This window comes from Apodemus sylvaticus, chromosome 8 (assembly GCF_947179515.1).
Source record: "Apodemus sylvaticus chromosome 8, mApoSyl1.1, whole genome shotgun sequence".
NCBI classification, from domain to species: Eukaryota; Metazoa; Chordata; class Mammalia; order Rodentia; family Muridae; genus Apodemus; species Apodemus sylvaticus.
The window spans coordinates 74,444,278-74,466,483 of NC_067479.1; the positions used below are offsets into that span (position 1 = coordinate 74,444,278).

Genomic DNA, 22,206 nt, shown 5'->3' on the forward strand with positions numbered 1-22,206 from the left:
TTACATGATCCCCAGTACTGGAATCCTGCTGCTCCCTATCCTGGCTATATCTTTGAGATTCAGACCTGGTAAGTTCTCTAGACTTATGTACATGAACAGAGAGGGAAACTGAAAAGAATCTGTCTTCTGGCTAAATCACAAGGTTATTGTCCATGATACCACTTGGAAGGAGGCTCAAAACACAGGTTTATGAACAGATGACAAGGAAGCTTCTGTCCTTATTCTAAAGACCTCAGCTTGAATGCAGATGTCTAAGAAGGCACAGTGGTCTTCAAGCTTAGATCGAGTGCTGTGTAGAGAGCTTCCTTCTTTTGACTCTGTTGATTTAAGCCTTTCTGTTTTGTGTTTTGGTGTGGTATGTGCGTGTGCGTGTGTGTGTGTGTGTGTGTGTGTGTGTGTGTTGTTTTTTTGTGGTTTGTTTATTTGTTGTTTGTTTGTCTGTAGTAGGATATAAGCTGAAGAAGAATCTGGTCATTTCTCAAGATCTTGCCTAAACCAATGTAGTTTTGTGCAACTACAGTGGAGAGCAGTACCACTTACTTCCTGGAATTTCAGGGTATCAAGACTTAATTTCCTGTGTCTTTTCCTTGCAACACAGGTTAGGAAAATAAAGTTTAAAAAAAAAGAATTGCAAACTTAACAGAATTACTTTTGGATGACACAGAAGCACATGACCTACCCTTAAGGTCTAGGAAGCAGCTCTGAGGGTTTGTGTCAGGACTGCAGGTGCCTGCCGCACACTGTGCATCTGTAGCACAGGAGTACACAGCAGTGTCTTCAGACTGAGCAGCAGTGATGGACAGGGAGCTGCTCTGGGTGGAGGTGTCAAGGGTGGCTCTTAGTCTTCCACTGTGCTTCTCTCTCTCATTTGAACGTAGTAACATTAGCAGGGCAGGGCCTCCGCCTGACTTCTGTCTGTACCACTGTAGGGTAGTTATGGCTGTCTTGTAACTACAATTCACAGTGACATTTTGACCCTCATGGGTGCTCAGGGCCCAAGGATTCTCTTCTGCTAGTTGACTGTTCACCCCTGGGTAGAAACATGGGCCAGAGAACAGAGTCAGTAGTCACATTTTCAAACTGCATTTTTAGATTATTAGGGCTTCACCTCACATGTATATGGGCGACGAAGCCTGTTATCCCATCCCCCTCACTGGAAACTCAAACTCACTTGTCAGTTGCAGCCACAGTGTCACCATCGACACCCCCAGGAACCTGTGCATTCTTCTCTGTGAAGATCAGATCACAAGAGATGCAGCTTCAGGTCTGCTCAAGTTGGTTGGTTTCTGAGCATCTGCCTTGAAGAAACTCAGAAGCAAGGTCAGACACTACCCTCCCCTCCCCCTTCTCTCCCCAAACATTTCTCCTCCTCCTTCCTCTCCTTCATCTCTCTGATTTCCATTCAAGGAAGGCTTGTAATTACACTCTGAGTCTGAGTTAAGATCTGAAGGAAGAGGAACCCTGACATCTGCTGGTGGCCCCCTCATCTTGCTAAGAAAGCATGGCCTGCAGTAGTGAGCAGTGTGTAGCACTGAAATGCAATGCTGTTGTAGTCTCTTTCCTTACTGAACTCCTGTTAGGTTTCTAGGGAGGAAAGACAGAAGGCAGAAAAGGACACTAGAGGCTGATGTCTACAGACAGGACTGTTCATTCCAAAACAGTTAAGGATGCTCTCCCATAGAAAATTGTCTGTGTGGGGAAATGTTGGCACCTACTCTTTATAAGGATGGGGTGAGGGTATGTTTGCATCCATAAGGGCCTATGAGAGTTCTGCAGTCTCTTTCCCTAAACTTCCCAGGACACAGCCAAAGGGTTCCGGGTCAGTTGCAGGTCCTAGGGAAACTGCTATTATGCAGCTGGAGGTTGATAGGGCAGCCCCCATTCCAAATTATTTCTTCCTCTATGTGATGACCAATGGGCAAGCAAGGCCATTTGTAAAAAATTTCTGACTTGTGACCAAGGAGTTCTATCAACTCTGGTTCCAGCTTAGAGTGAAATAGACATGTGATTCAGGTCAGAACTCACAAGAGTTCCTGAGTGCAGTGTTTACAAAAGCACCTTTAAGATACGTAGCTGAAGTTCGTGCAATTGTCACAGTCTCTGCAAATGTGCATGTGCTCTTCTGTAAATGTTGTGTCTAGGGCTGAAATGAGGTCGTCTTTAGTCAGGGTTGTTAGTGAGTAGCAGACTTGGGATTTGGCCACGTTGACTAGAAAGGAAAAGAAGTGAAGGCCAGTTTCGCTTCAGAATCCCACATGAAGTCAGAAGACTAGCGTCAGACCTACAGGACATGGGAGCATGGACAGTATGGGAGCATGTGACTCTGCAGAGCCACTCCTCTGAGTGTCCATAGTCCCGCTGAGCTCCAAACTGTGTGGACAGTACCTGTAAGGTTTCTCATACAGACACAAACACCAGTGCAGCTCCTCTGTCCGTTCCCCTACCAGCTTCATCTTGCTGCAATTTTCACAGCTCCTATAAATGAGTTCTTCTTCTTCTTCTTCTTTTTCTTCTTCTTCTTCTTCTTCTTCTTCTTCTTCTTCTTCTTCTTCTTCTTCTTCTTCTTCTTCTTCTTCCTCTTCCTCTTCCTCTTCCTCTTCCTCTTCCTCTTCCTCTTCCTTTCTTCCTCTTCTTCTCCTTCTCCTTCTCCTTCTCCTTCTCCTTCTCCTTCTCCTTCTCCTTCTCCTTCTCCTTCTCCTCCTCCTCCTTCTCCTCCTCCTCTTTCCTCTTCCCTTTCCCCTCCTCCTCCTCCTCCTCTTCTTCTTCACTGAAAACCTGGAAGAAATCCATCTGAATACTCAGCCAAGCCATATGCCAGTGTCATTAGCATCAATTGCTACTGCTGCCACATGGAGCTAGAGAAGGGTCTCAGGAGAAAGGAGAGCTGCTAACAGCTTGACCTTCTGTTTCCAGCTCCCACTGCTGGGGGAAATAAGTATTTCTTGCATACTCCACTCTGTGTCAGTGATATGTTGCTATGGCGGGAGTAGAGGGGAGGGGCAAATGGAGAAATCTGGTCAAGCTGTATGAAGTTTCAGTTACATGAGATGACTAAGTCTAGACAGCTCTTCCTAGTGGTGGCCCTATAATTAAAAATACTTTAATTGCAGAATTTGTTTTAAAAACATACATGTAATGTTAAATGTCATTATTGCAGTTAGGAAAATCTTATCTCTGAAAAACACAAACCAAACTAACTTAAAGAATAAAAATGGTATAAAGAAGGAACAAAATTCTCAAAAAGGCACCAGGGTGAAAGGAAAGTCAATATATCATGAAGAAACTAGAGCTTGCCAGTAGCCAGGAAACTAGAGAGCACGAGTCTTTGATGCAAAAGAGAGGAGAGGGCCAGGCTGAATATTATACATAACACAGATGCATTGGACATTTTTTATTCAATTCATGGAATACTTGTTTATTTAGTGACCACTAAAGTTTTTCCCAAACTGGTCTCATACTTCTGGACTGGAGAGAGCCTCCTTTTCTACTCCAGAAGTAACTGAGACAATCCAATATTATTTAAGGTATATTTTATAGCTCTATAGACTATGGCTAGAATGGAAGGATTCCATATAAAGGAGGGATTTAGGGAATAGTAAATATTTTATGTGTAAATGCTTGAATTCTTCAGGTGAAACTCTTTGTAATATTTTTAAAACCAGGGTCAAATTAAATAATATAACCACAAATGATCATTTTGAGCCATAACTTTATAATTCTGTATATTTTCATATATTATATTAGGGTTTATATATGTTTAAGTTACATATGTGTAACAAAATTTTGAAATATTTTTTTAATGTTAATTGTCTCAGAGTAAACAGAAATACCCAAAATTGGAAAACCCTATGAGACTGAGTGTAATATCTGACACTTGAATAGTGGTGTTAGAGGTATATTTTGATACTAATTTGTATAATGTGCTCCAAATGGTTCATGTGTGATAAAACATAAGAAATTATTTTTTTCTTAAAAATTTCTTTTGACCTAAATGTAGTCTCATTTGGAGAAAGTTACATGGGATGACAAGAATACTATATACTTTGTGGCCATCCAATAAAATATTCTACAGATACCCTTAAGCTATTTATTCTATGTGTAGTTTACCTTTAAGATTTCATGCCTGAGCAGAGGATGGCCTTGTTAGACAGCAAAGGGAGGAGAGGCCCTTGGTCTTGGAAAGGTTCGATGCCACAGTAAAGGAATACTAGGACAGGGAAGTGGGTTGAGTGGGGAAGGGAAAATGGCTTATGGGATTTTTCGGGGGCGGGGGGACCAGGAAAGAGGATAACATTTGAAATGTAAATAAAGATTATATTTAATTTAAAAAAAGGAAAAAACATTTAAACTTGAAAAAAAAAAAGATTCCATGCCTGACTTTTTGTGTGAATAATTTACCCATTGATCATAGTAAGAGTCACCCACTATTATACACATTATTACATCTGGGCCAGTCTGTTTCTTTATGTCTAATACACTTGGCTTTATAGAATTGAATGCACTGACAATTGGCACATATATTTTTACAACTGCTCTACATTCTTGCTGGACTGTTCCCGTTGTCCATGTGCCTTGTGTTCTCTGACTGGTTGGAGCTTAAAATCTGCTTTGGCAGATATGAATGGAGCTGACTATTTTTGCTTTTGAGCTCCACCTTCTTAGAATAATGTTTTCCATCCTTTCACTTTCAGTATGTGTGGACCTTTGCTAGTGAGGCATGTATCTTGCAGGTAGCATCCCGCCAAGTATTTATTTTTAATATGAGCAACAGTCTTTTAAATGATAAATAGGACCATTTACACCTGGTGTTATTATAAGGTTGTGTCATATTTTATTATTTCCATTAATTTTGTTCTTTATCCTTTGCTCATCTTAAAAGCTTATTGGTTTACTGAGATAATGTTTGATTGTTCATGAATTTATCTATTCTTTCTAGAAGTCTCAGGATTATTGAATCCTCCTTGTCTATACACTGTTCCTTTAGAGTCTTAGTGATGGATTCCGTACTCCAGAACTCCCTGAAAGATCAAGCAGAATCAAGTCAACATCTGCACCACTTCCAGCCCAGCCTCTTCTGTCTCAGCCTGTTTTTATCAATTATCCATGGGCAAAAGAATCCCAAGATCAGATTTTGTTTCTCAGAAACTCAATATATAGCAATGTGTTATTTCTTTTAATACTGAAACAAATATTGAAATATTTATCATACTAAATCACATACCAAATGGCCATAAATTAGTTTCTTTTCTGTTACTGTGATAAAATAACAAGTCCAAAAAGAAATGTATTTAAGACTGTATTTTGGCTTAGGTTCCAGAAGGATAACAGTCCATCTTAGTAGGAGATACACACGACAGCAAGCAGTAGCCATGGTATCTAGAACAGAACGTTCAGCAATCAAGTCTTTAACCACAAGCATAAGACATAGAGAGTGAACTTGAAGTAAGGTGATGTTGTAACTCTCAAGGCCCAACCCAACCACTAACTTCTTCCAGCAAGGCCTGCTCTCTTTCATGTCCCTGAAAACTGTGGTACCACCTGAGAATCAAGTGGTCAATACGTGAGAGTATGAGAAACATTCTCATTCTAACCACCATAGACCTCTTAATAACATAATCAATATTCAAATTGGAACATTATCCTGGATTCTTCCCAAAAAATATAAAATAAGAAACTAAATAAAATTTTAATTAAATAATTTATTTACTTTTAAACTCCATATTTTATGCTCCCACCCCCTGTCCACCCTCTGACTGTTCCACATTCCATACCACCTTCCCACCCCATGTCTGCACATGATGCTCCCACCCCCACCCACACCCCAACCTCTAAAATCCCTGGGGCCTCCGGTCTCTTGAGGGTTAGGTGCATTGTCTCTGAATGAACACAGACACAGCAGTCCTCTACTGTATGTGTGTTGGGGGCCTCATATCAGCTGGTGTATGCTACGTGTTTGGTGGTCCAGTGGCACCAATTAAATGGGACTGCTCGTCCTCCGACAGGATCACCATTCTCTTCAGCTTCTTTCAGCCTTCCCTAGTTCAACAGCACAGGTCAGTTGAGACGGTGAACAAATTTTTAAGTATTTCTATTCTACAACAACTTTTTAATCTTCCTCAATGCCTTCATATATGTGTATATCCTCCCTAAGCTCCTCTCCAGACTTCATACCTTTTCTATAATCCACTATGTCCATAGTGAGTTACCCATATCTCCATTATGGGGACATACACTGAAGCATGGGAAACTTAACAGTGACCATACTGTAAATTAGAAATGATTATCCCATGGGGTTGGAGGGATAAATGGCTCAGTGGTTAAGAGCACTAGCAGCTCTTCCAGAGGACCTGTGTTAGATTCCCAGAACCTACATGACAGCTCACAGCTATCTGTAACCTGGGTTCCAAGTGACCTGATACCTGCACAGAGATATAAATACATACAGGAAAAGCACCAATGTACATAAAATTTAGAAAAAAGAATGATTACTATCTCCCATAGTAAAATGTGATGTCTTATAGCTAAATGCTTTCGAGTGTTTCTAATTGTTCTTCTGTGGTTTGGAAATATTGAGAGTCTCCACTTCTAAATATTGTACAATAATAGAAAATCCTGATTATGCTATCCATTTAATAATTATTATCCATTTAGTAAGTGTGTCTGTGAATAAACCTAAACAAAATATCCAATCCTTCCCATACAGGTTTTTTGGAACCAATATACTACATAAACAGTGTCTTGAGTGAGTAAAGAAAAAGTAGTACATTACTAACTCTAAAGGAGATACGTTGCCATATGATAGCATTTCCAGGTATTGATGCATGATAAAAACCAGAAGTATTGAATTGACTTGTGGTAAAGCTTCAGCAAGCACTAGGATGAATATGATAAGTGAGGGGACCTTTCATCATTTCAATTAAAAAAGCAATACATGGAGATAACTTATGGTAGCAGAAGCTTGTGGAATCCCAGAAACCAGGATCATACCACAGGGGGATCAAGAGTTTTAAGCCAGCGTAGGCTCCACAACAAAATCCTGTTTCAAAAATAAATTAATGAATGAAAATAAATGCATAAAGGCAGTGAATGAGAGACAGTTAACTGAGCAAAGAAACAAACTACAAATGAGAGAAAAATATTCCAGCCACTTATCTGGATGAGTATGAAAGATGATGATGAAACAACAGAGGATGAGACAACACATATACACACATACACACTGTTTATTGTTGTTAAACAATAAAAACAATTAATTTAAAAATGGGCTTTGGAGTAGAATATAGCACTGAGCATCCTTAGGCTTCACGGAAATGGAAATTAAACTAATATAAGATTTTTGTCACATCCCATTCAGAATAGCTATTACCAAGAAATCAAATGATGACAAATGCTGGTGAGGATTTTGGGACATAGGAAGCCTTCATTCACCATTGCTGGAAGCATAAACTGATGTAACAGCTATGACAATCAGTGGGAAAGGGTATGCTAGGCCTAAACGATGAAGTGTCATGTGGTTCAGATATGTAATTCCTAGGTACTTATCTGTATCCTACTATAGAGATTCTTTGTTCAGCCTTGGTCATTGCTGCTCTATTCAAAATTGCTAGGGAGTGAACATAGCCTATATGTTCATTAACAAAAGACTGCATAAGAAGAGTTTAGTAGAGATGTCTCTCAACAGACAGACAGACAGACAGACAGAGAGACAGACATATGGATAAATTTTATTCAACAGTAAAGAAAATAAAATTATAGAAATTGCTTGAAATGGACATAATTGGAAAATATTATAATAAGTGAGTTATCTGGACTTAGAAAGAATAGCACTTGCAAATTTTAGCTTCTAAGTTTTTTATGTACTCATATGCTTATGAGTGTGTGTGCTCTCAATGAGAGAGAAAGGGAAGCAATATGGAAGATGAACTAGAAGAGCATAGAACACATGATACAGAAGTGGAGGAGATACCAGGCACAAGAAGGATTAGGTGGGCATGAGAAACAGGGACATAATGGATGGGAGAAGCTTCAGGATCAGTCGACCAAAAGCAAATATGCCTGGAACTGCCATAAAGAAGCCTGTTACATTATAAGCTACCTTTTAAAACTTAGTAAACAATTTTTATTAAAGTATTTTTAAAAATCCATGAAGGCTGAGTGCTGTAGAGGTGACAGTTGTCATTATGGTATGACAGATGGTGAGTCTTTTGGCCATTGTGCTTGTCTTTCACCTCAACAAGAAATACACATTGAGAGTATAATTGTTCTATAACCATCAGCATGCAAGAAAAGTGGAAAATATTCAATCAAACCAGTAGTTTGCCTTTCTCCTGAGGATGACTTATTTTTAAGATGTTAAAATATTTTACTAATCTAGTCTTCTTTACCACTCTTGCACATAAATCACATTGCACACAGAATAGAAAGAGAATTTCTTCACTGTATAGACTGTGCTCTCTGTCTGCCTTAATGGGAGCAGTGGGTTTGGGTGCAGGCTGCAGGTGCCTGGGGAGCACTGTGTGCTCACTCACTGCACAGAGGTAGAGAGCAGAATCCCTGGGTTGGGTGTCTCTGATGTGCAGGGAAACATGCAGGCTGGCTTTACTGAGGTGAGCTGTGAATCTGCCTTCTTTCTTTTCACCATCAGAGAAGATGGACATCAGTGCCTTGGGGCCTTCTCCAGAATGCTGTCTGTACCACCAGAAGTACTGAAAATTACGATCACTGGAAGTACAGTTGAGAGAGGCTGTGGCTCCCACTGGGACAATGAGGGATTCTGGGCTCTGCTGTGCCTTCTGCTGGCTGCTCACCCCTGTGCAGAAAGACAAAGGTCAGACAATCAAGACTGGATGCATATGGATACTGACATTCCAGAATGACATTTCCATTAGTCTTCTACCCCTAACTAGAGATTAAGAACATTTGTGTTTCTACCATTAGCCTGGAGCAGACAGCAACTTTACATATCACACCTGGATCCAGAAGAAATTCCCAAACTTACGGTTTAACTGGAGCCACAGGACCAATAGTGAAACACACAAGGATTTCATTCTCTCCTCCTCCTCTTCACTGAAGATTCAGATTCTCAGCCCTAAGCTCATATAGTCACATACAAAAGTTTCCACGTCTCCTATAGGAAACATGAAAGACAGCTTTGCTAGCAATCAGAAAAGTGACTCTTCTTCACCATGTGAGCAGCACCAAGCCCTCTCTCTAGTCCTCCCTCCTCTTCATGCCCAACCCTCTTTCCTCTCTCCTACTTGAGAAGTTTACTCAGGATCCCTATAAAACACTGCCACCTTGTGGGCTCATGATAGTGATCAAAGAAAAAGTCAAACTGTATGTTCTTCTAATGTAACTACTAATGCAAGAAAAAATCCTTCACAGTTCAGCTGCAGTATCGAAGAGACATTGGCCCCAAGTCAGAGCTGGGAGTGAGGTGAGCTCAGTAGATGATGTCTCTGTACTCAGTAATAATAAGTATTGCACACGGGCAGTTAGTCACCTGCTCTGAAAAATCTCTATAAAACATCAACCATGGAAATCTAAGTGAGGGTCTTATCTACAGCACAATTCTGACCCTTGTCACTTCCATTCAAATCTATATTTAAAACTTACAGATGACTGGATAGACTGTTTATCTGGACCAGAACCTGGATCTAGAAAGACCTGGAATTCTTCATTCCATTTGGAGGCAAGAGCACACTCATGTTCAAACAACTTTGCTTGGGTTGGAGTAAGATAGATGTTGAGCACCTAAACTCTAAATAAAACCTAGGAAACTTGCTCATTTGTCTAATTTTTTATTCTTTTCTTGAATAAAGAATTATTGAGTAAAGATTGATCTTTGAAAGTTCTAGATCTGGTTTCTCTCACTCTCCTTCTTTCTGACTCCCATCCCTCTTCCTCTCCCTCTCTCTTTCTCTCTCCTTTCTTTCTTCTCTCTCTTCTTCCTTAACCCTTTCATTTATCTCACTCTCCATTTCCAATATAGTCATCAAACCATATGTACGAGGGGAATAACTGTGTCTGAGTTGAAGTAGGTCCACATAGAAGCAATCCAGGAATGAACTGACCTGCAGGACTCTGAGAGATCTCCACATCCAGGACAGTAAAGATGGTGGAGGCAAGCAGGACAACCAGTAGCAGGTGTTGGCTCATCACTTTGGTAAGCTGACATTGAGTTGATTAAAATTTTTAGGCATATTTAACTGTAGGACAATTTGATGAAAGATTATCTGGTGGTAATAAACTCAATCCTGCATACAGAATAAAATGTACATAACTCTCACTGAAGCACAAAGTAAGGTAAATAAAGATTGAATATGGTAATACTTAAACTCTTGGGAAAGTACCTGGTACACCTTCTATAATCATGCATTCAATAGAATGATCAAGGAGAACAAGCTTATAATAAAGGTGTGGGCTTGGGAAAGGGATTGCTGTGGTCTTTGGCTACACAGGTAGTGCAAAGGTCACCATGCTATTAATCACTTCTGCTTCCAGACCTCTAGATTTTACATTCCTTCATTTGAAGAAACAATCCTGTGTATTTTACATTCCAGGTACCCCTGGTGATATCTGTGGGCACAAGGACTTCTATGCCTCCTAAATTGTCTTATGTTGGGCTTTGAGATCTTGCAGAAGCTGGTGACTGAAGAGCTAGGCATCCACAAAGTATGGTTTGATCAGACCCTTCCTTCAACATCAACAAGTACAAAGGGAACAGTATGAGGGAAAGATGCTCACACTCAAACTGTTTTCTGCAACAGTACATTATCCATGACAATAATAACAATATTCACTTCTCAGGAAATATGAAACCTAAAGAAGGAGATAATCATAATGGCATATGTTTAAAATCCCAGAGGTGATTCTGGTTTGGGAGGCTGAAAAAAGAAGATTGGAGTTTAAGTCCTGCCTGTGACATACAGGGGAGACATGTCCCAAAAAATCTTTAAGAATGAGAAGAGAGAAAATAACACGCACTATGGACTTGGGACATGGCGAAAAGAAGTATGAAACTAAACTTGAAGCACAGTCTTTGTGAAATACGCACCTCCCTATAAGGGACTTGTAATAAAATGTACACAAATAAACAGTTTTCCTGGAAGACCTGGAGAATGTCCAGTTAGAGACACACAGCACTTCTCTCATGACTGTGAACCTGAATCGAAGCATGAAGGATATGCCTACCAGGTGAGGGGAGGGACGTGCAAAGAAAGGGAGTTGCAAGTAAACAGCAAAGCCAGATGAAATCTCAAATTGCTAAACTGGAAACTTCTAAAAGAAACTAAGGATCCTGATATTGGGTGCTGAAAACAAGATTAGGGATAGGAGACTCCCCTTGGTTGAACTTTAAGCAACATTGAAAATGAAAGTCTGGATAAGATTCAGAGATGTATAGTCTGTCACTCTGCAAAGACATAATTTGAGATAAAGATCTGTAATCCTAGAAGCAAGTAGAAACTGGAGAATGGGGTCTCTCCACTTACTAGCATGTTCATTGGTGCCATGGTGGGGAAACTTCTTTAGAAATTTCTTATTCTTGATAACCAACCTCAAAGGTCAGTCCAATCTTTATACAGCAGCACAGTATGCCAAGTATACTTGACAATTCCCACACCCTTCCCTACCTGGAGACCTGCTCTGTATCTACAACCCATTGCAAACTGCTGAGTACTACTTGTGTCTTGGACAACCTCTGAGTTTTATCAAAGTGGCAAATCCTGTGTACCAGTTCAGCCTAGTTTATCATCACAATATAAACTTAAAGAAGTCTACATGCCCAAATTTAATCACAAAACCCACAAACAATATGAAAGGTCAAGACAGTATGTTCCACATCCCCCAAACCCAGAATTACTTCAATGAACCTCATACCACAGAACTTAAAAGATGGTTCTTTACATAGAACTATCACAAAATTCACTAAATGATCCAAGGAGTTTAAGGATAAAACAAGGTCACAGCTCCATGAAGAAAAGTTCAAAGTCCTTAGTCATCAGAAAAATGCAAATCAAAACAACCCTGAGATTCCACCTCACACCAGTCAAAATGGCTAAGTTAAAAAACAAAACAAAAAAAAAAACAAAACAAAAAACAAAAAACAAAAAACAAAAAACCTCAGGTGGCAGCACATGTTGGTGAGGATGTGGAGAAAGAGGAACCCTCCTCCTTTGCTGGTGGAATTGTAAACTGGTACAACCACTCTGGAAATCAATCTGGAGGCTCCTCAGAAAATTGGAAATAGCTCTACCCAAAGATCTAGCTATACCACTTTTGGGCTTATACCCAAAAGATACCCCACCTTTCCACAGTGGCAAGTGCTCCATTATGTTCATAGCATCCTTATCTGTGATAGCCAGAAGCTGTAAACAACCCAGATGTCCTGCAACAGAAGAATAGATACAGAAAACATGGTTCATTTATACAATAGAATACTATTCAGCTATTAAGAATGAGGACATCATGAGTTTGGCAGGCAAATTGATGAAAGTAGAAAATATCGTCCTGAGTGAATAACTTAATCCTAAAAGTACTTGCATGGTGTGTCCTAATAAGTACATGTTAGCCAAAAAGCACAGAATACCAAGCATATACTCCATAGAACTCAAGAAGATTTACAAGCAGAAGGATGCTTCAGTCCCACTTGGGAAGGAGACGCAAACAATTATAGGAGGCAGAGGGAGGGAGAGACCTGGGTGGAAGAGAGGAGGGGGAGAGGAAAAAGGAACATGATCAGATATTGTGGGGAGAGACAGGAGAGAAACCCTGAGGGCCAGCAGAATGAATGGAAATATGCAACCTTGGGAGGGTGGGGGAAAGTTGGGGGACCATCTAAAAAGTACCAGAGACATGGGAGGTTAAAGACTCTCAGGAGGGAAAGAGAGGGACCTTGGATGAAGGGAACAACAGTGGGGAAAGGGAGCTTGTAGAGTTCACCTCCAGTAGAAAGACAGGACATCAAGTAGAGGGATGGGATTGCCATGCTACAGTCAAAATTTTTGACCCAGAATTGTCCCTGCAGTCAGATGTCTCACCCGTCAGAATGGCTAAGTTAAAAAAAAAAACTCAGGTGGCAGCACATGTTGGAGAGAATGTGGAAAAAGAGGAACCCTCTTTTTGTACTTCAAGTACAAAAAAGGAGAACAGACTGAGGGAAAGGTGCTCCAGTAACCAGTCCAACTTGGAATCCAACTCAAAGCAAGGCTCCGAGGCCTGACACTGTTACTGATGCTATGGTGTGCTTACCAGAGCCTAGCATGGCTGTCTTCTGAGAGGCGAAACAAGAAGCTGACTGAGTCAGACACAGATACTTATATCCAACCAGTGGACTGAAGCCAGGGACCCCTGTGATCGAATTAGGGGAAAGCTAGAAGAAACTGAGGAGGAGAGTGACCCCATAGGAAGACCTAAAGTCTCAACTAACCAGACCCCTGAGATATCTCAGACACTGAGTCACAAACCAGACAACATACACAAGCTGGTCCAAGCATCCCAGCCCCACCTCACCCTCATACCCACATATAGCAAAGAACTGCCTGATATGGCCTCAGAGGGACATGTGGTGCTGAACAGTGGAGAGTTGAGGCACCAGAGAGTTGGGAAGGCCAGGCCAGGGTGGAGGAGCATTCACTTGAAGACGGGGAGGAGAAGGAATGTGATGAGGAACTGTGGGAGAGTGAATGGGGTGGGGGTAAAGACATAAAAAACATTAAAGTAATAAAAAAAAGAAAGAAAAATACAATTATCTTAAATAAAATAAGTGTTTGAGTGATGCTCAACAAAACAAGATAGAAGGCTAAATGAAATGATGAAAATAATCCAGGATTTGAAAACTGAATGCTATAAAGAAATAGAAATATCGAAGAGAATTCAAGCTGAAATGAAGATGGAATTAAAAATCTTAAAAAAAAAAAAAAACACTGAGAAAACTCAGGCAGGAACGTTAAAAATAGAATGGCTCAACAAAAGATAGGATATCAGGGCTCAAAGATAAAGCAAATAACTTTTTTAAACAAAAGGAACATACAGGAACTGTGGAGTGCCATGAAAAGACGGAATGCTGATAAAGCTTGAGAGAAGGCTTGACAGTTAAAAGTGTCAAGTGCTCTGCCACAAGTCCTGGGTTCAATTCCTAGCATCAATACGATAGCTCACAGCCAGCTGTAACTCATTTCTAGGAGCTCTGACATCCTCTTCCAGCCATTTCAGGTACCAGGCATATGTGATACACAAACATACATGTAGGTAAACCACACATATACACAAAATTAATAATAACAACACTGACAACAATGACAATAATGATGACTATGATGACAATGATGATGATGACAAAATTTGAAAAGCCATGCCTACAAATTATAGGCATAAATGAAGAAGAATAGTTCCAGGTTAATAGCATAGAATGGTTCTTCAAAAAGATCATAGAAGAAAACTCGCCGGGCATGGGTGGCACACACCTTTAATCCCAGCACTCTGGGAGGCAGAGGCATTTCTGAGGCCAGCCTGGTCTACAGAGTGAGTTCCAGGACAGCCAGGGCTATACAGAGAAACCTGTCTCAAAAAAAAAAAAAATCCAAAAAAAACCCCTCCCCCTAACTAACAGAAGACACACCCATATAGACACAGTAAGTACCACATAAAGAAAGCAATAAAAAATCCATACACAGTTAAAATGATAGACATACAGAGCTGAGTAGTGAAAACTACAAAAGAAAACCCAAGTTATACATAAAGGGAAATGCATCATAATAATCCATGATTTCTCAGTGGAAACTTTGAAAGCAGTCAGAAACTGGAGCAATGAATGTCAAGTTCTAAAAGACTATACATACAAACCTAGACTTCAGAACCCAGAAAAACTATCTGCCATAGTTGAAGGAAAAAGAAAAACTGTCATTGATACAAACATCCTAAAAGAGCTCATGTCCATGAGACCACCCATACAGAGAATACTAGAAGCAATACTAAAGGCTGGAGATGTGTATAAATGTGGTCGAGAAACTACAGACAGAAAACAAATGCAGTGATAATTATTGAAGCACAAAGAATGACTAAGAATGCAGACAGTAAAAATGCAACAAACTAATAGAACTCAATATACACTGTTCAATAACAACCCAAACCCAGAAAGACAAATGTCGCATGTTCTCTCTGATCTGCTGTTCCAAGCTCAAAATCTTCAGATGTGAGTTGCAAACTGAAGTAACTATACACACCAGCAGAGTAAAAAGAGACCAAGTAAGATGGGCTCCATAGTGTTAAAAACTGCATGGTATTGGTACAGTGACAGGCAGGAGGATCAATGGAACAGGATTGAAGATCCAGAAATGAACCCACACACCTATGGCCACTTGATCCTCGACAAAGAGGCTGAAAACATCCAATGGAAAAAAGATAGCCTTTTCAACAAATGGTGCTGGTTCAATTGGAGGTCAGCATGCAGAAGAATGCGAATTGATCCATCCTTGTCTCCTTGTACTAAGCTCAAATCCAAATGGATCAAGGACCTCCACATAAAGCCAGACACTCTGAAGCTAATAGAAAAGAAACTGGGGAAGACCCTTGAGGACATCGGTACAGGGAGAAAGTTTCTGAACAGAACACCAATAGCGTATGCTCTAAGAGCAAGAATTGACAAATGGGACCTCATAAGGTTACAGAGTTTCTGTAAGGCAAAGGACACCATCAAGAGGACAGATCGGCAACCAACAAATTGGGAAAAGATCTTCACCAATCCTACATCAGATAGAGGGCTAATATCCAATATATATAAAGAACTCAAGAAGTTAGACTCCAGAAAACCGAACAACCCTATTAAAAAATGGGGTACAGAGTTAAACAAAGAATTCTCACCTGAAGAACTTCGGATGGCGGAGAAGCATCTTAAAAAATGCTCAACTTCATTAGTCATTAGGGAAATGCAAATCAAAACAACCCTAAGATTTCATCTTACACCAGTCAGAATGGCTAAGATTAAAAATTCAGGAGACAGCAGGTGTTGGAGAGGGTGCGGAGAAAGAGGAACACTCCTCCACTGCTGGTGGGGTTGCAAATTGGTACAACCACTCTGGAAAGCAGTCTGGCGGTTCCTCCGAAAAATGGGCACCTCACTTCCAGAAGATCCTGCTATACCACTCCTGGGCATATACCTAGAGGATTCCCCACCATGTAATAAGGATACATGCTCTACTATGTTCATAGCAGCCCTATTTATAATTGCCAGATGCTGGAAAGAACCCAGGTATCCCTCAACAGAAGAGTGGATACAAAAAATGTGGTATATCTACACAATGGAGTACTATTCAGCCATTAGAAACAATGAATTCATGAAATTCTTAGGCAAATGGATGGAGCTAGAGAACATCATACTAAGTGAGGTAACCCAGACTCAAAAGGTGAATCATGGTATGCACTCACTAATAAGTGGTTATTAACCTAGAAAACTGGAATACCCAAAACATAATCCACACATCAAATGAGATACAAGAAGAAAGCAGGAGTGGTCCCTGGTTCTGGAAAGACTCAGTGAAACAGTATTTGGCAAAACCAGAACGGGGAACTGGGAAGGGGTGGGAGGGAGGACAGGGGAAGAGAAGGGGGCTTACGGGACTTTCGGGGAGTGGGGGGGGCTAGAAAAGGGGAAATCATTTGAAATGTAAATAAATTATATCGAATAAAAAAAAAGAATGGAAAAAAAAAAGAGGGGCTCCATAAACTATATATCTAACAAAAACACAAGTTGAGTTACAGATAGTCCCCTACTCCCTTGGATGCTCATTTTGTTCTAGAATTTTGTGTGTGTTGTTAAGTTGCTAGTATAAGATCTCTCCATTTTGTCTTGTGTATGCACTTGCAACTGTGAACATAATCTTAGAATCACCTTCACTGTGTACAATCAGCATGTGTATGCTTGTTTTCATTTCCTTCAACTGCAAAATTGCAGAAAGTTTTTTATTTCTTTTCTAATCATTAAATTGACCAATTTTTCATGTAGTAATGAGTTCCTCAGTTCTCACAAGTTTGCAAGCTTTCTGTTGTTTCTGTTGTTGGTGGTATTCATGGTGGTTAAAAACTATGGTGGACATTGTTTCAAGGTTTTTATGTATGTTGAGATTTGTTTTGTGTCTGAGTATATGGTCATCTTTGGAGAAAGTACCTTGATGTTCTGACAAGAAGATATATTCTGTGTTTGAGTGAAATGTTCTCTTGGTTATCTATTATAGTTGCATTTGGTTTATGACATAAGTTAACTCCACCATTTCTCTGTATAGTTTTTGTCCCTATGACTTGTCTGTTGGTGAAAGTACTGAAGTCACCCACTATCAGTTGTGATGGTCCATATGTGACTTAAGCTGTAGTCATATTTATTTTATGAACTTGGGTGCCCTTGATTTCAGTGCATATGTGTAAAGAATTGTTTTAGTGCATATGTGCAAAGAATTTCAATGTCCTCTTGGTGGAATTTTCCTTTATGAGTATATGGATCTGTCCATATCTCTTCTGAATAGTTTTGGTTTGACGTCTATTTAGTCAGAAATCAAAATGACTGCAACAGCTTGCTTCTTATGACCATTTCTTAGGATAACTTTTTCAATCCTTTAACCCTGAGGTAATGTCTATCTTTGATGTTAAGATGTATTAGTTGAATCTTAAAAAATGCCCAACTTCACTAGTCATCAGGGAAATGCAAATCAAAACAACCCCGAGATTTCACCTTACACCAGTCAGAATGGCTAAGATTAAAAACTCAGGAGACAGCAGGTGTTGGTGAGGATGTGGAGAAAGAGGAACACTCCTCCACTGCTGGTGGGGTTGCAAATTGGTACAACCACTCTGGAAATCAGTCTAGTGGTTCCTCAGAAAACTGGGCATGTCACTTCCAATCCTGCTATACCACTCCTGGGCATAGACCCAAAGGATTCCCCAGCATGTAATAAGGATATATGCTCCACTATGTTCATGGCAGCCCTATTTATAATAGCCAGAAGCTGGAAAGAACACAGGTATCCCTCAACAGAAGAATGGATGCAAAAAATGTGGTATATATACACAATGGAGTACTATTCAGCCATTAGAAACAATGAATTCATGAAATTCTTAGGCAAATGGATGGAGCTGGAGAACATCATACTAAGTGAGGTAACTCAGTCTCAAAAGATCAATCATGGTATGCACTCACTAATAAGTGGATATTAGCCTGGAAAACTGGAATGCCCAAAACATAATCCACACATCAAATGAGGTACAAGAAGAACAGAGGAGTGGCCCCTGGTTCTGGAAAGACTGAGTGTAGCAGTATAAGGCAAAACCAGAACAGGGAAGTGGGAAGGGGTGGGTGGGAGAACAGGGGGAGGGAAGGAGGTTTATGTGACTTTCGGGGAGTGGGGGACCAGAAAAGGGGAAATCATTTGAAATGTAAATAAAAAATATATCAAATAAAATAAAAAAAGAAATATAAATCAGGAAAGCTTATACAAAATTTTATGCAATTCCTTAAAAATTTAAAAAATAATAGTTGGAGTTTAACTCCAAAGTTAATAGTATGTGTGAGGCTCTGGTTCAATCTCTGTACCACAATAAAAAAATTAAAATTACAAATAATATGAAAAAAAGATGTGTTAGTATTGTTGAATACAGCAGGAGGAAGGGTCCTGTTTTTTAACCATTTTAACCATTTAATCATTTTTTAATTGTGGAATTGAGAGCATTTGATATTAAGAGTTAACAGTGAGCAGTATATGATGTTGAGTATCAGTGAGCAAATACTGAGGTGTTTGTTGTGGTGGTAGTTATATTTCCCTGTGTGTGTGTTTGTTTGTTTATTTTGTTTGATTTTCTGGCCTGGCATTATTTATTCCTTGTTTTACTGGGTGAGGTTATCCTTTTCAGGTTGAAGTTTTCCTTCTAGCCCCTTATGTAAAGCTGAAATTGTACATAAATTCTGTTTAACCTGGCTTATTTTTTGACTCTCTTCTCCATCTACGATGACTGAAAATTTTCTGGATGTAGTAGTGTGGGTGGCATATGTGGTCACTTAGACTTTGTAGAATGACAATCCAAAGCCTTCTGGCATTTACAGTCTCCACTGAGAAGTCAGGTGTTATTCTAAGAAGTCTGCCTTTATATGTTATTTCCTTATATATGACTTCCTTTTTTTGTATCTTTTAATATCCATTCCTTGTTCTGTAAATAAGCATTCTTATTATCATGTAACATGAGACTTCCTTTTCTAGTCCAGCCTACCTGATGTTCTGTATATTCCTTATGCCTTGATAAATACCTCTTTTTTTAGGGTTGGGCATTAAGTTACATGATTTTGTTGAAAATATTTTCTGTGCCTTTGACCTTTCTTCTCCTTCCTTTATTCTTGTTATTCATAGATTTTGTTTTTCCAAAGCATTTGAGATTTCCTCCATGTTTTATGGCTGTATATTGTCAGATTTAACATTTTCTTGGACCAAGTTATCCATATCTTCTATCATGTCTTCAATGGATGTGATTCTTTCTTTAATCTTGTATGCTCAGGTTTGCCTCTGAGTTTCCTATTTAAGTTTCTAAATTCTTTGTTTCCAGTTTTCCCTCAGTCTTTATTTTCTTTATCAATTCTACTTCTACTTACCTATGCTGTACAGTTTTCCTCATTTTATCTTATTGTTTGTGTTTTAAAAGATTTCTTTAAGGGGTTTATTCATTTTCCCCTTCAAGACTTCTAACATATTCATAAAGGCTCTTGTGATGTCCTTGTCTTGTGCTTCAACTATACTGCATTTCTCACAGACAACAATACTAACTTTTCTAGGCTTCAATGGAGATATATTATCCTGGCTGATACTATTTTATGGTAGAATCTGGGCATCTGTGTTTGGGATCACAGTAATTCTTAGTGTTGATATCTGGTCTTGTCTCTGTTGGATGTGTGTTCGTATTTGATTCCTTGGTTTCTGTTTCACCCTCTAGTTTTTAAGTGAGGTCAATTGCTGTTGGTTGCCTGGTAAGTAATTCTTTGGACATCCTGCTAGGTATGAATACTAGAGTTCCAGAAATAACATGTTTCTTAGCATTGCTTGCAGACACTTAGACATGGAGATATGCTAGGTAAACAGTGAGGTGAGGGGATCCACACTAGGTTGAAAATCAGAATATGACATCAGGATCTTCTTAGTCCTCTGGGAATGGGTACAATGAGGGAGGAGAGGCCAAGAGGGTAGTGTGCTAAAAGTTTTGGGATAACACTAGGGAGTTGCACTTAGAGAAGAGTAGGGGCTATTAAAAATCTTAAGATCACCCACCTACCTCTTCCTTCCTTTCTCCTTCCTTGTCTACCCATATTTCTTTGTTAGAGATCTTGAGAAATGAAAGGCTATAGACATCTGATAATCTGTCCTTCCATTGTAGCAGTTAGAATTATCTAAATGCCACCTTTTCTGGCATATTTTGCCTTCTCTGTTATTCTGGAGATGGCATGCAACAATATGAAGATAATGACTTGTACACAGAGATAAAGGCAACTGACCATGTTATTGTTTCCATGGCTTTCATGAGAAATCACTGTTACCCTCCACGAGGAAAGACTTGTGTGCTAGGGATTCAGTTTCACATATGAAAATCTAGATGTGGTAACATCACTTTCTAGTTCTGCTCAAACCATTTATATGATTTTCATCAACCAGAGAAATACTGGGGCACACAACACAGACTTTGTGGAAACTAGGATGGTCCAAATGTACATGATCAGAAGCCAGGCTTTCTTTTGCTCCTCAGAGTTTGTGCTCAGCTCCCACTGTGGTTTCTGCCACTGTGTCTCTCAGACCACAGTAGTACACAGCCGAGTCTGACTCCTGCACCGAGGCTTTCTGCAAGTGGAAGGAGGTGGTCCCTTTATCATATGTAGCTTCAAAACCTCTGCTGCTTCCCTTGTTGTTGGCTGTTGTGACTTGCAGAAGGAGCTGTAGACCTTGTCCAGGATATTGGACATACCAGAAAAGAGTTGGGTACCCTGTGGTTGAATAAGTGCAATTTATAAATAGAAAGTCATCTTCTGAGAGGGTCACTTGACCTTGTTTCTGGGTCACTGAATCTCCATGGGTCTTCCTCATCCCTGGAAGAAGAAAAGGGTATCTGTGTTACAGTAAGAACAAATTTCATAGATGATTAAATATATTCTAACATCTAGAAGAAAGAGTGGAAATTGTAAGTCACTTTACTTACCAAGCATGAACAGCAGAATCACAGTCACTGCAACTGGAGAAATGTTCATGTTCAGTGTCAGAGTGATGCTCTCAACTCTTCATATGAAGAAATGATGGAATAACACAAAATGATGAACCTATAAAGCTTATAGTTCACACTGACAATGATCTTGTGTTAGGAAACTCCACCCCCTGGTGGACAGAGATTAAACTAGGGTCTCTTGCATTACCTCCCAGAATCAGAAATGTGTTCTTGTCCTCAAAATCATTTGCAAGGCACACATCAGACTTGGATCATCCCTTATCGATGCAAAGAATATAAATGATGGCCATTAACATATCCAATGTTTTCATTCTTAGGATTCTATGTAACATGAAACTGTTATATAGTACAGTAACTGATGGCTTTTCTGTGTTGTCATTTATCACTTAATAAACAAATGACAAGAAGTTTGTTTTACCAGCTCATTTTCACTGCTGTAAGTTCACAGTAAGATACAATACAAGGGTTCAGCACTTGCAAGCACTTCCTGCTCTTTCAGTGGACCCAGGTTTGGTTCTCAGAACCCACATACACTGGTTCAAAACCACCTGTAACAATAATTCCAGGTGAATTGACTCCCTCTTCTGACCTCCTTAGCCACCAGGCACACACAGTACATGAATACAAATACAGGCAAAGTACCCCTGCGCATAAGATAAATAAATATTTAAAAATTTCTTAAAGTTATTATGAAGTGGAGTAATTATCAACTGTCCTTAAGAATGTATAATCATTTGCCGAATACTGTTTCACTGAGTCTTTTCAGAACCAGGGGCCACTCCTCCTTTCTTCTTGTACCTCATTTGATGTGTGGATTATGTTTTGGGTATTCCAGTTTTCTAGGTTAATATCCACTTATTAGTGAGTGCATACCATGATTCACCTTTTGAGTCTGGGTTACCTCACTTAGTATGATGTTCTCTAGCTCCATCCATTTGCCTAAGAATTTCATGAATTCATTGTTTC

At 39.6% G+C, this 22,206-nt stretch overlaps 1 pseudogene and 2 gene segments (V, D, J or C); all 3 read right to left on the reverse strand.

The window, feature by feature from the left end:
* Nucleotides 1-588: 588 nt before the first annotated feature.
* Nucleotides 589-1,292, reverse strand: LOC127691580 (T cell receptor alpha variable 17-like). The segment is given in 2 exon segments: nucleotides 589-1,030; nucleotides 1,172-1,292. Coding segments are annotated over 2 exon segments (468 nt in total).
* Nucleotides 1,293-8,316: 7,024 nt separating this feature from the next.
* On the reverse strand, nucleotides 8,317-9,196 carry LOC127691577 (T-cell receptor alpha chain V region 2B4-like; annotated as a pseudogene).
* An 11,569-nt stretch (nucleotides 9,197-20,765) lies between these two features.
* LOC127690736 (T cell receptor alpha variable 9-2-like) lies at nucleotides 20,766-21,292 on the reverse strand. The segment is given in 2 exon segments: nucleotides 20,766-21,106; nucleotides 21,217-21,292. Coding segments are annotated over 2 exon segments (390 nt in total).
* Between the last annotated feature and the right edge of the window lie 914 nt (nucleotides 21,293-22,206).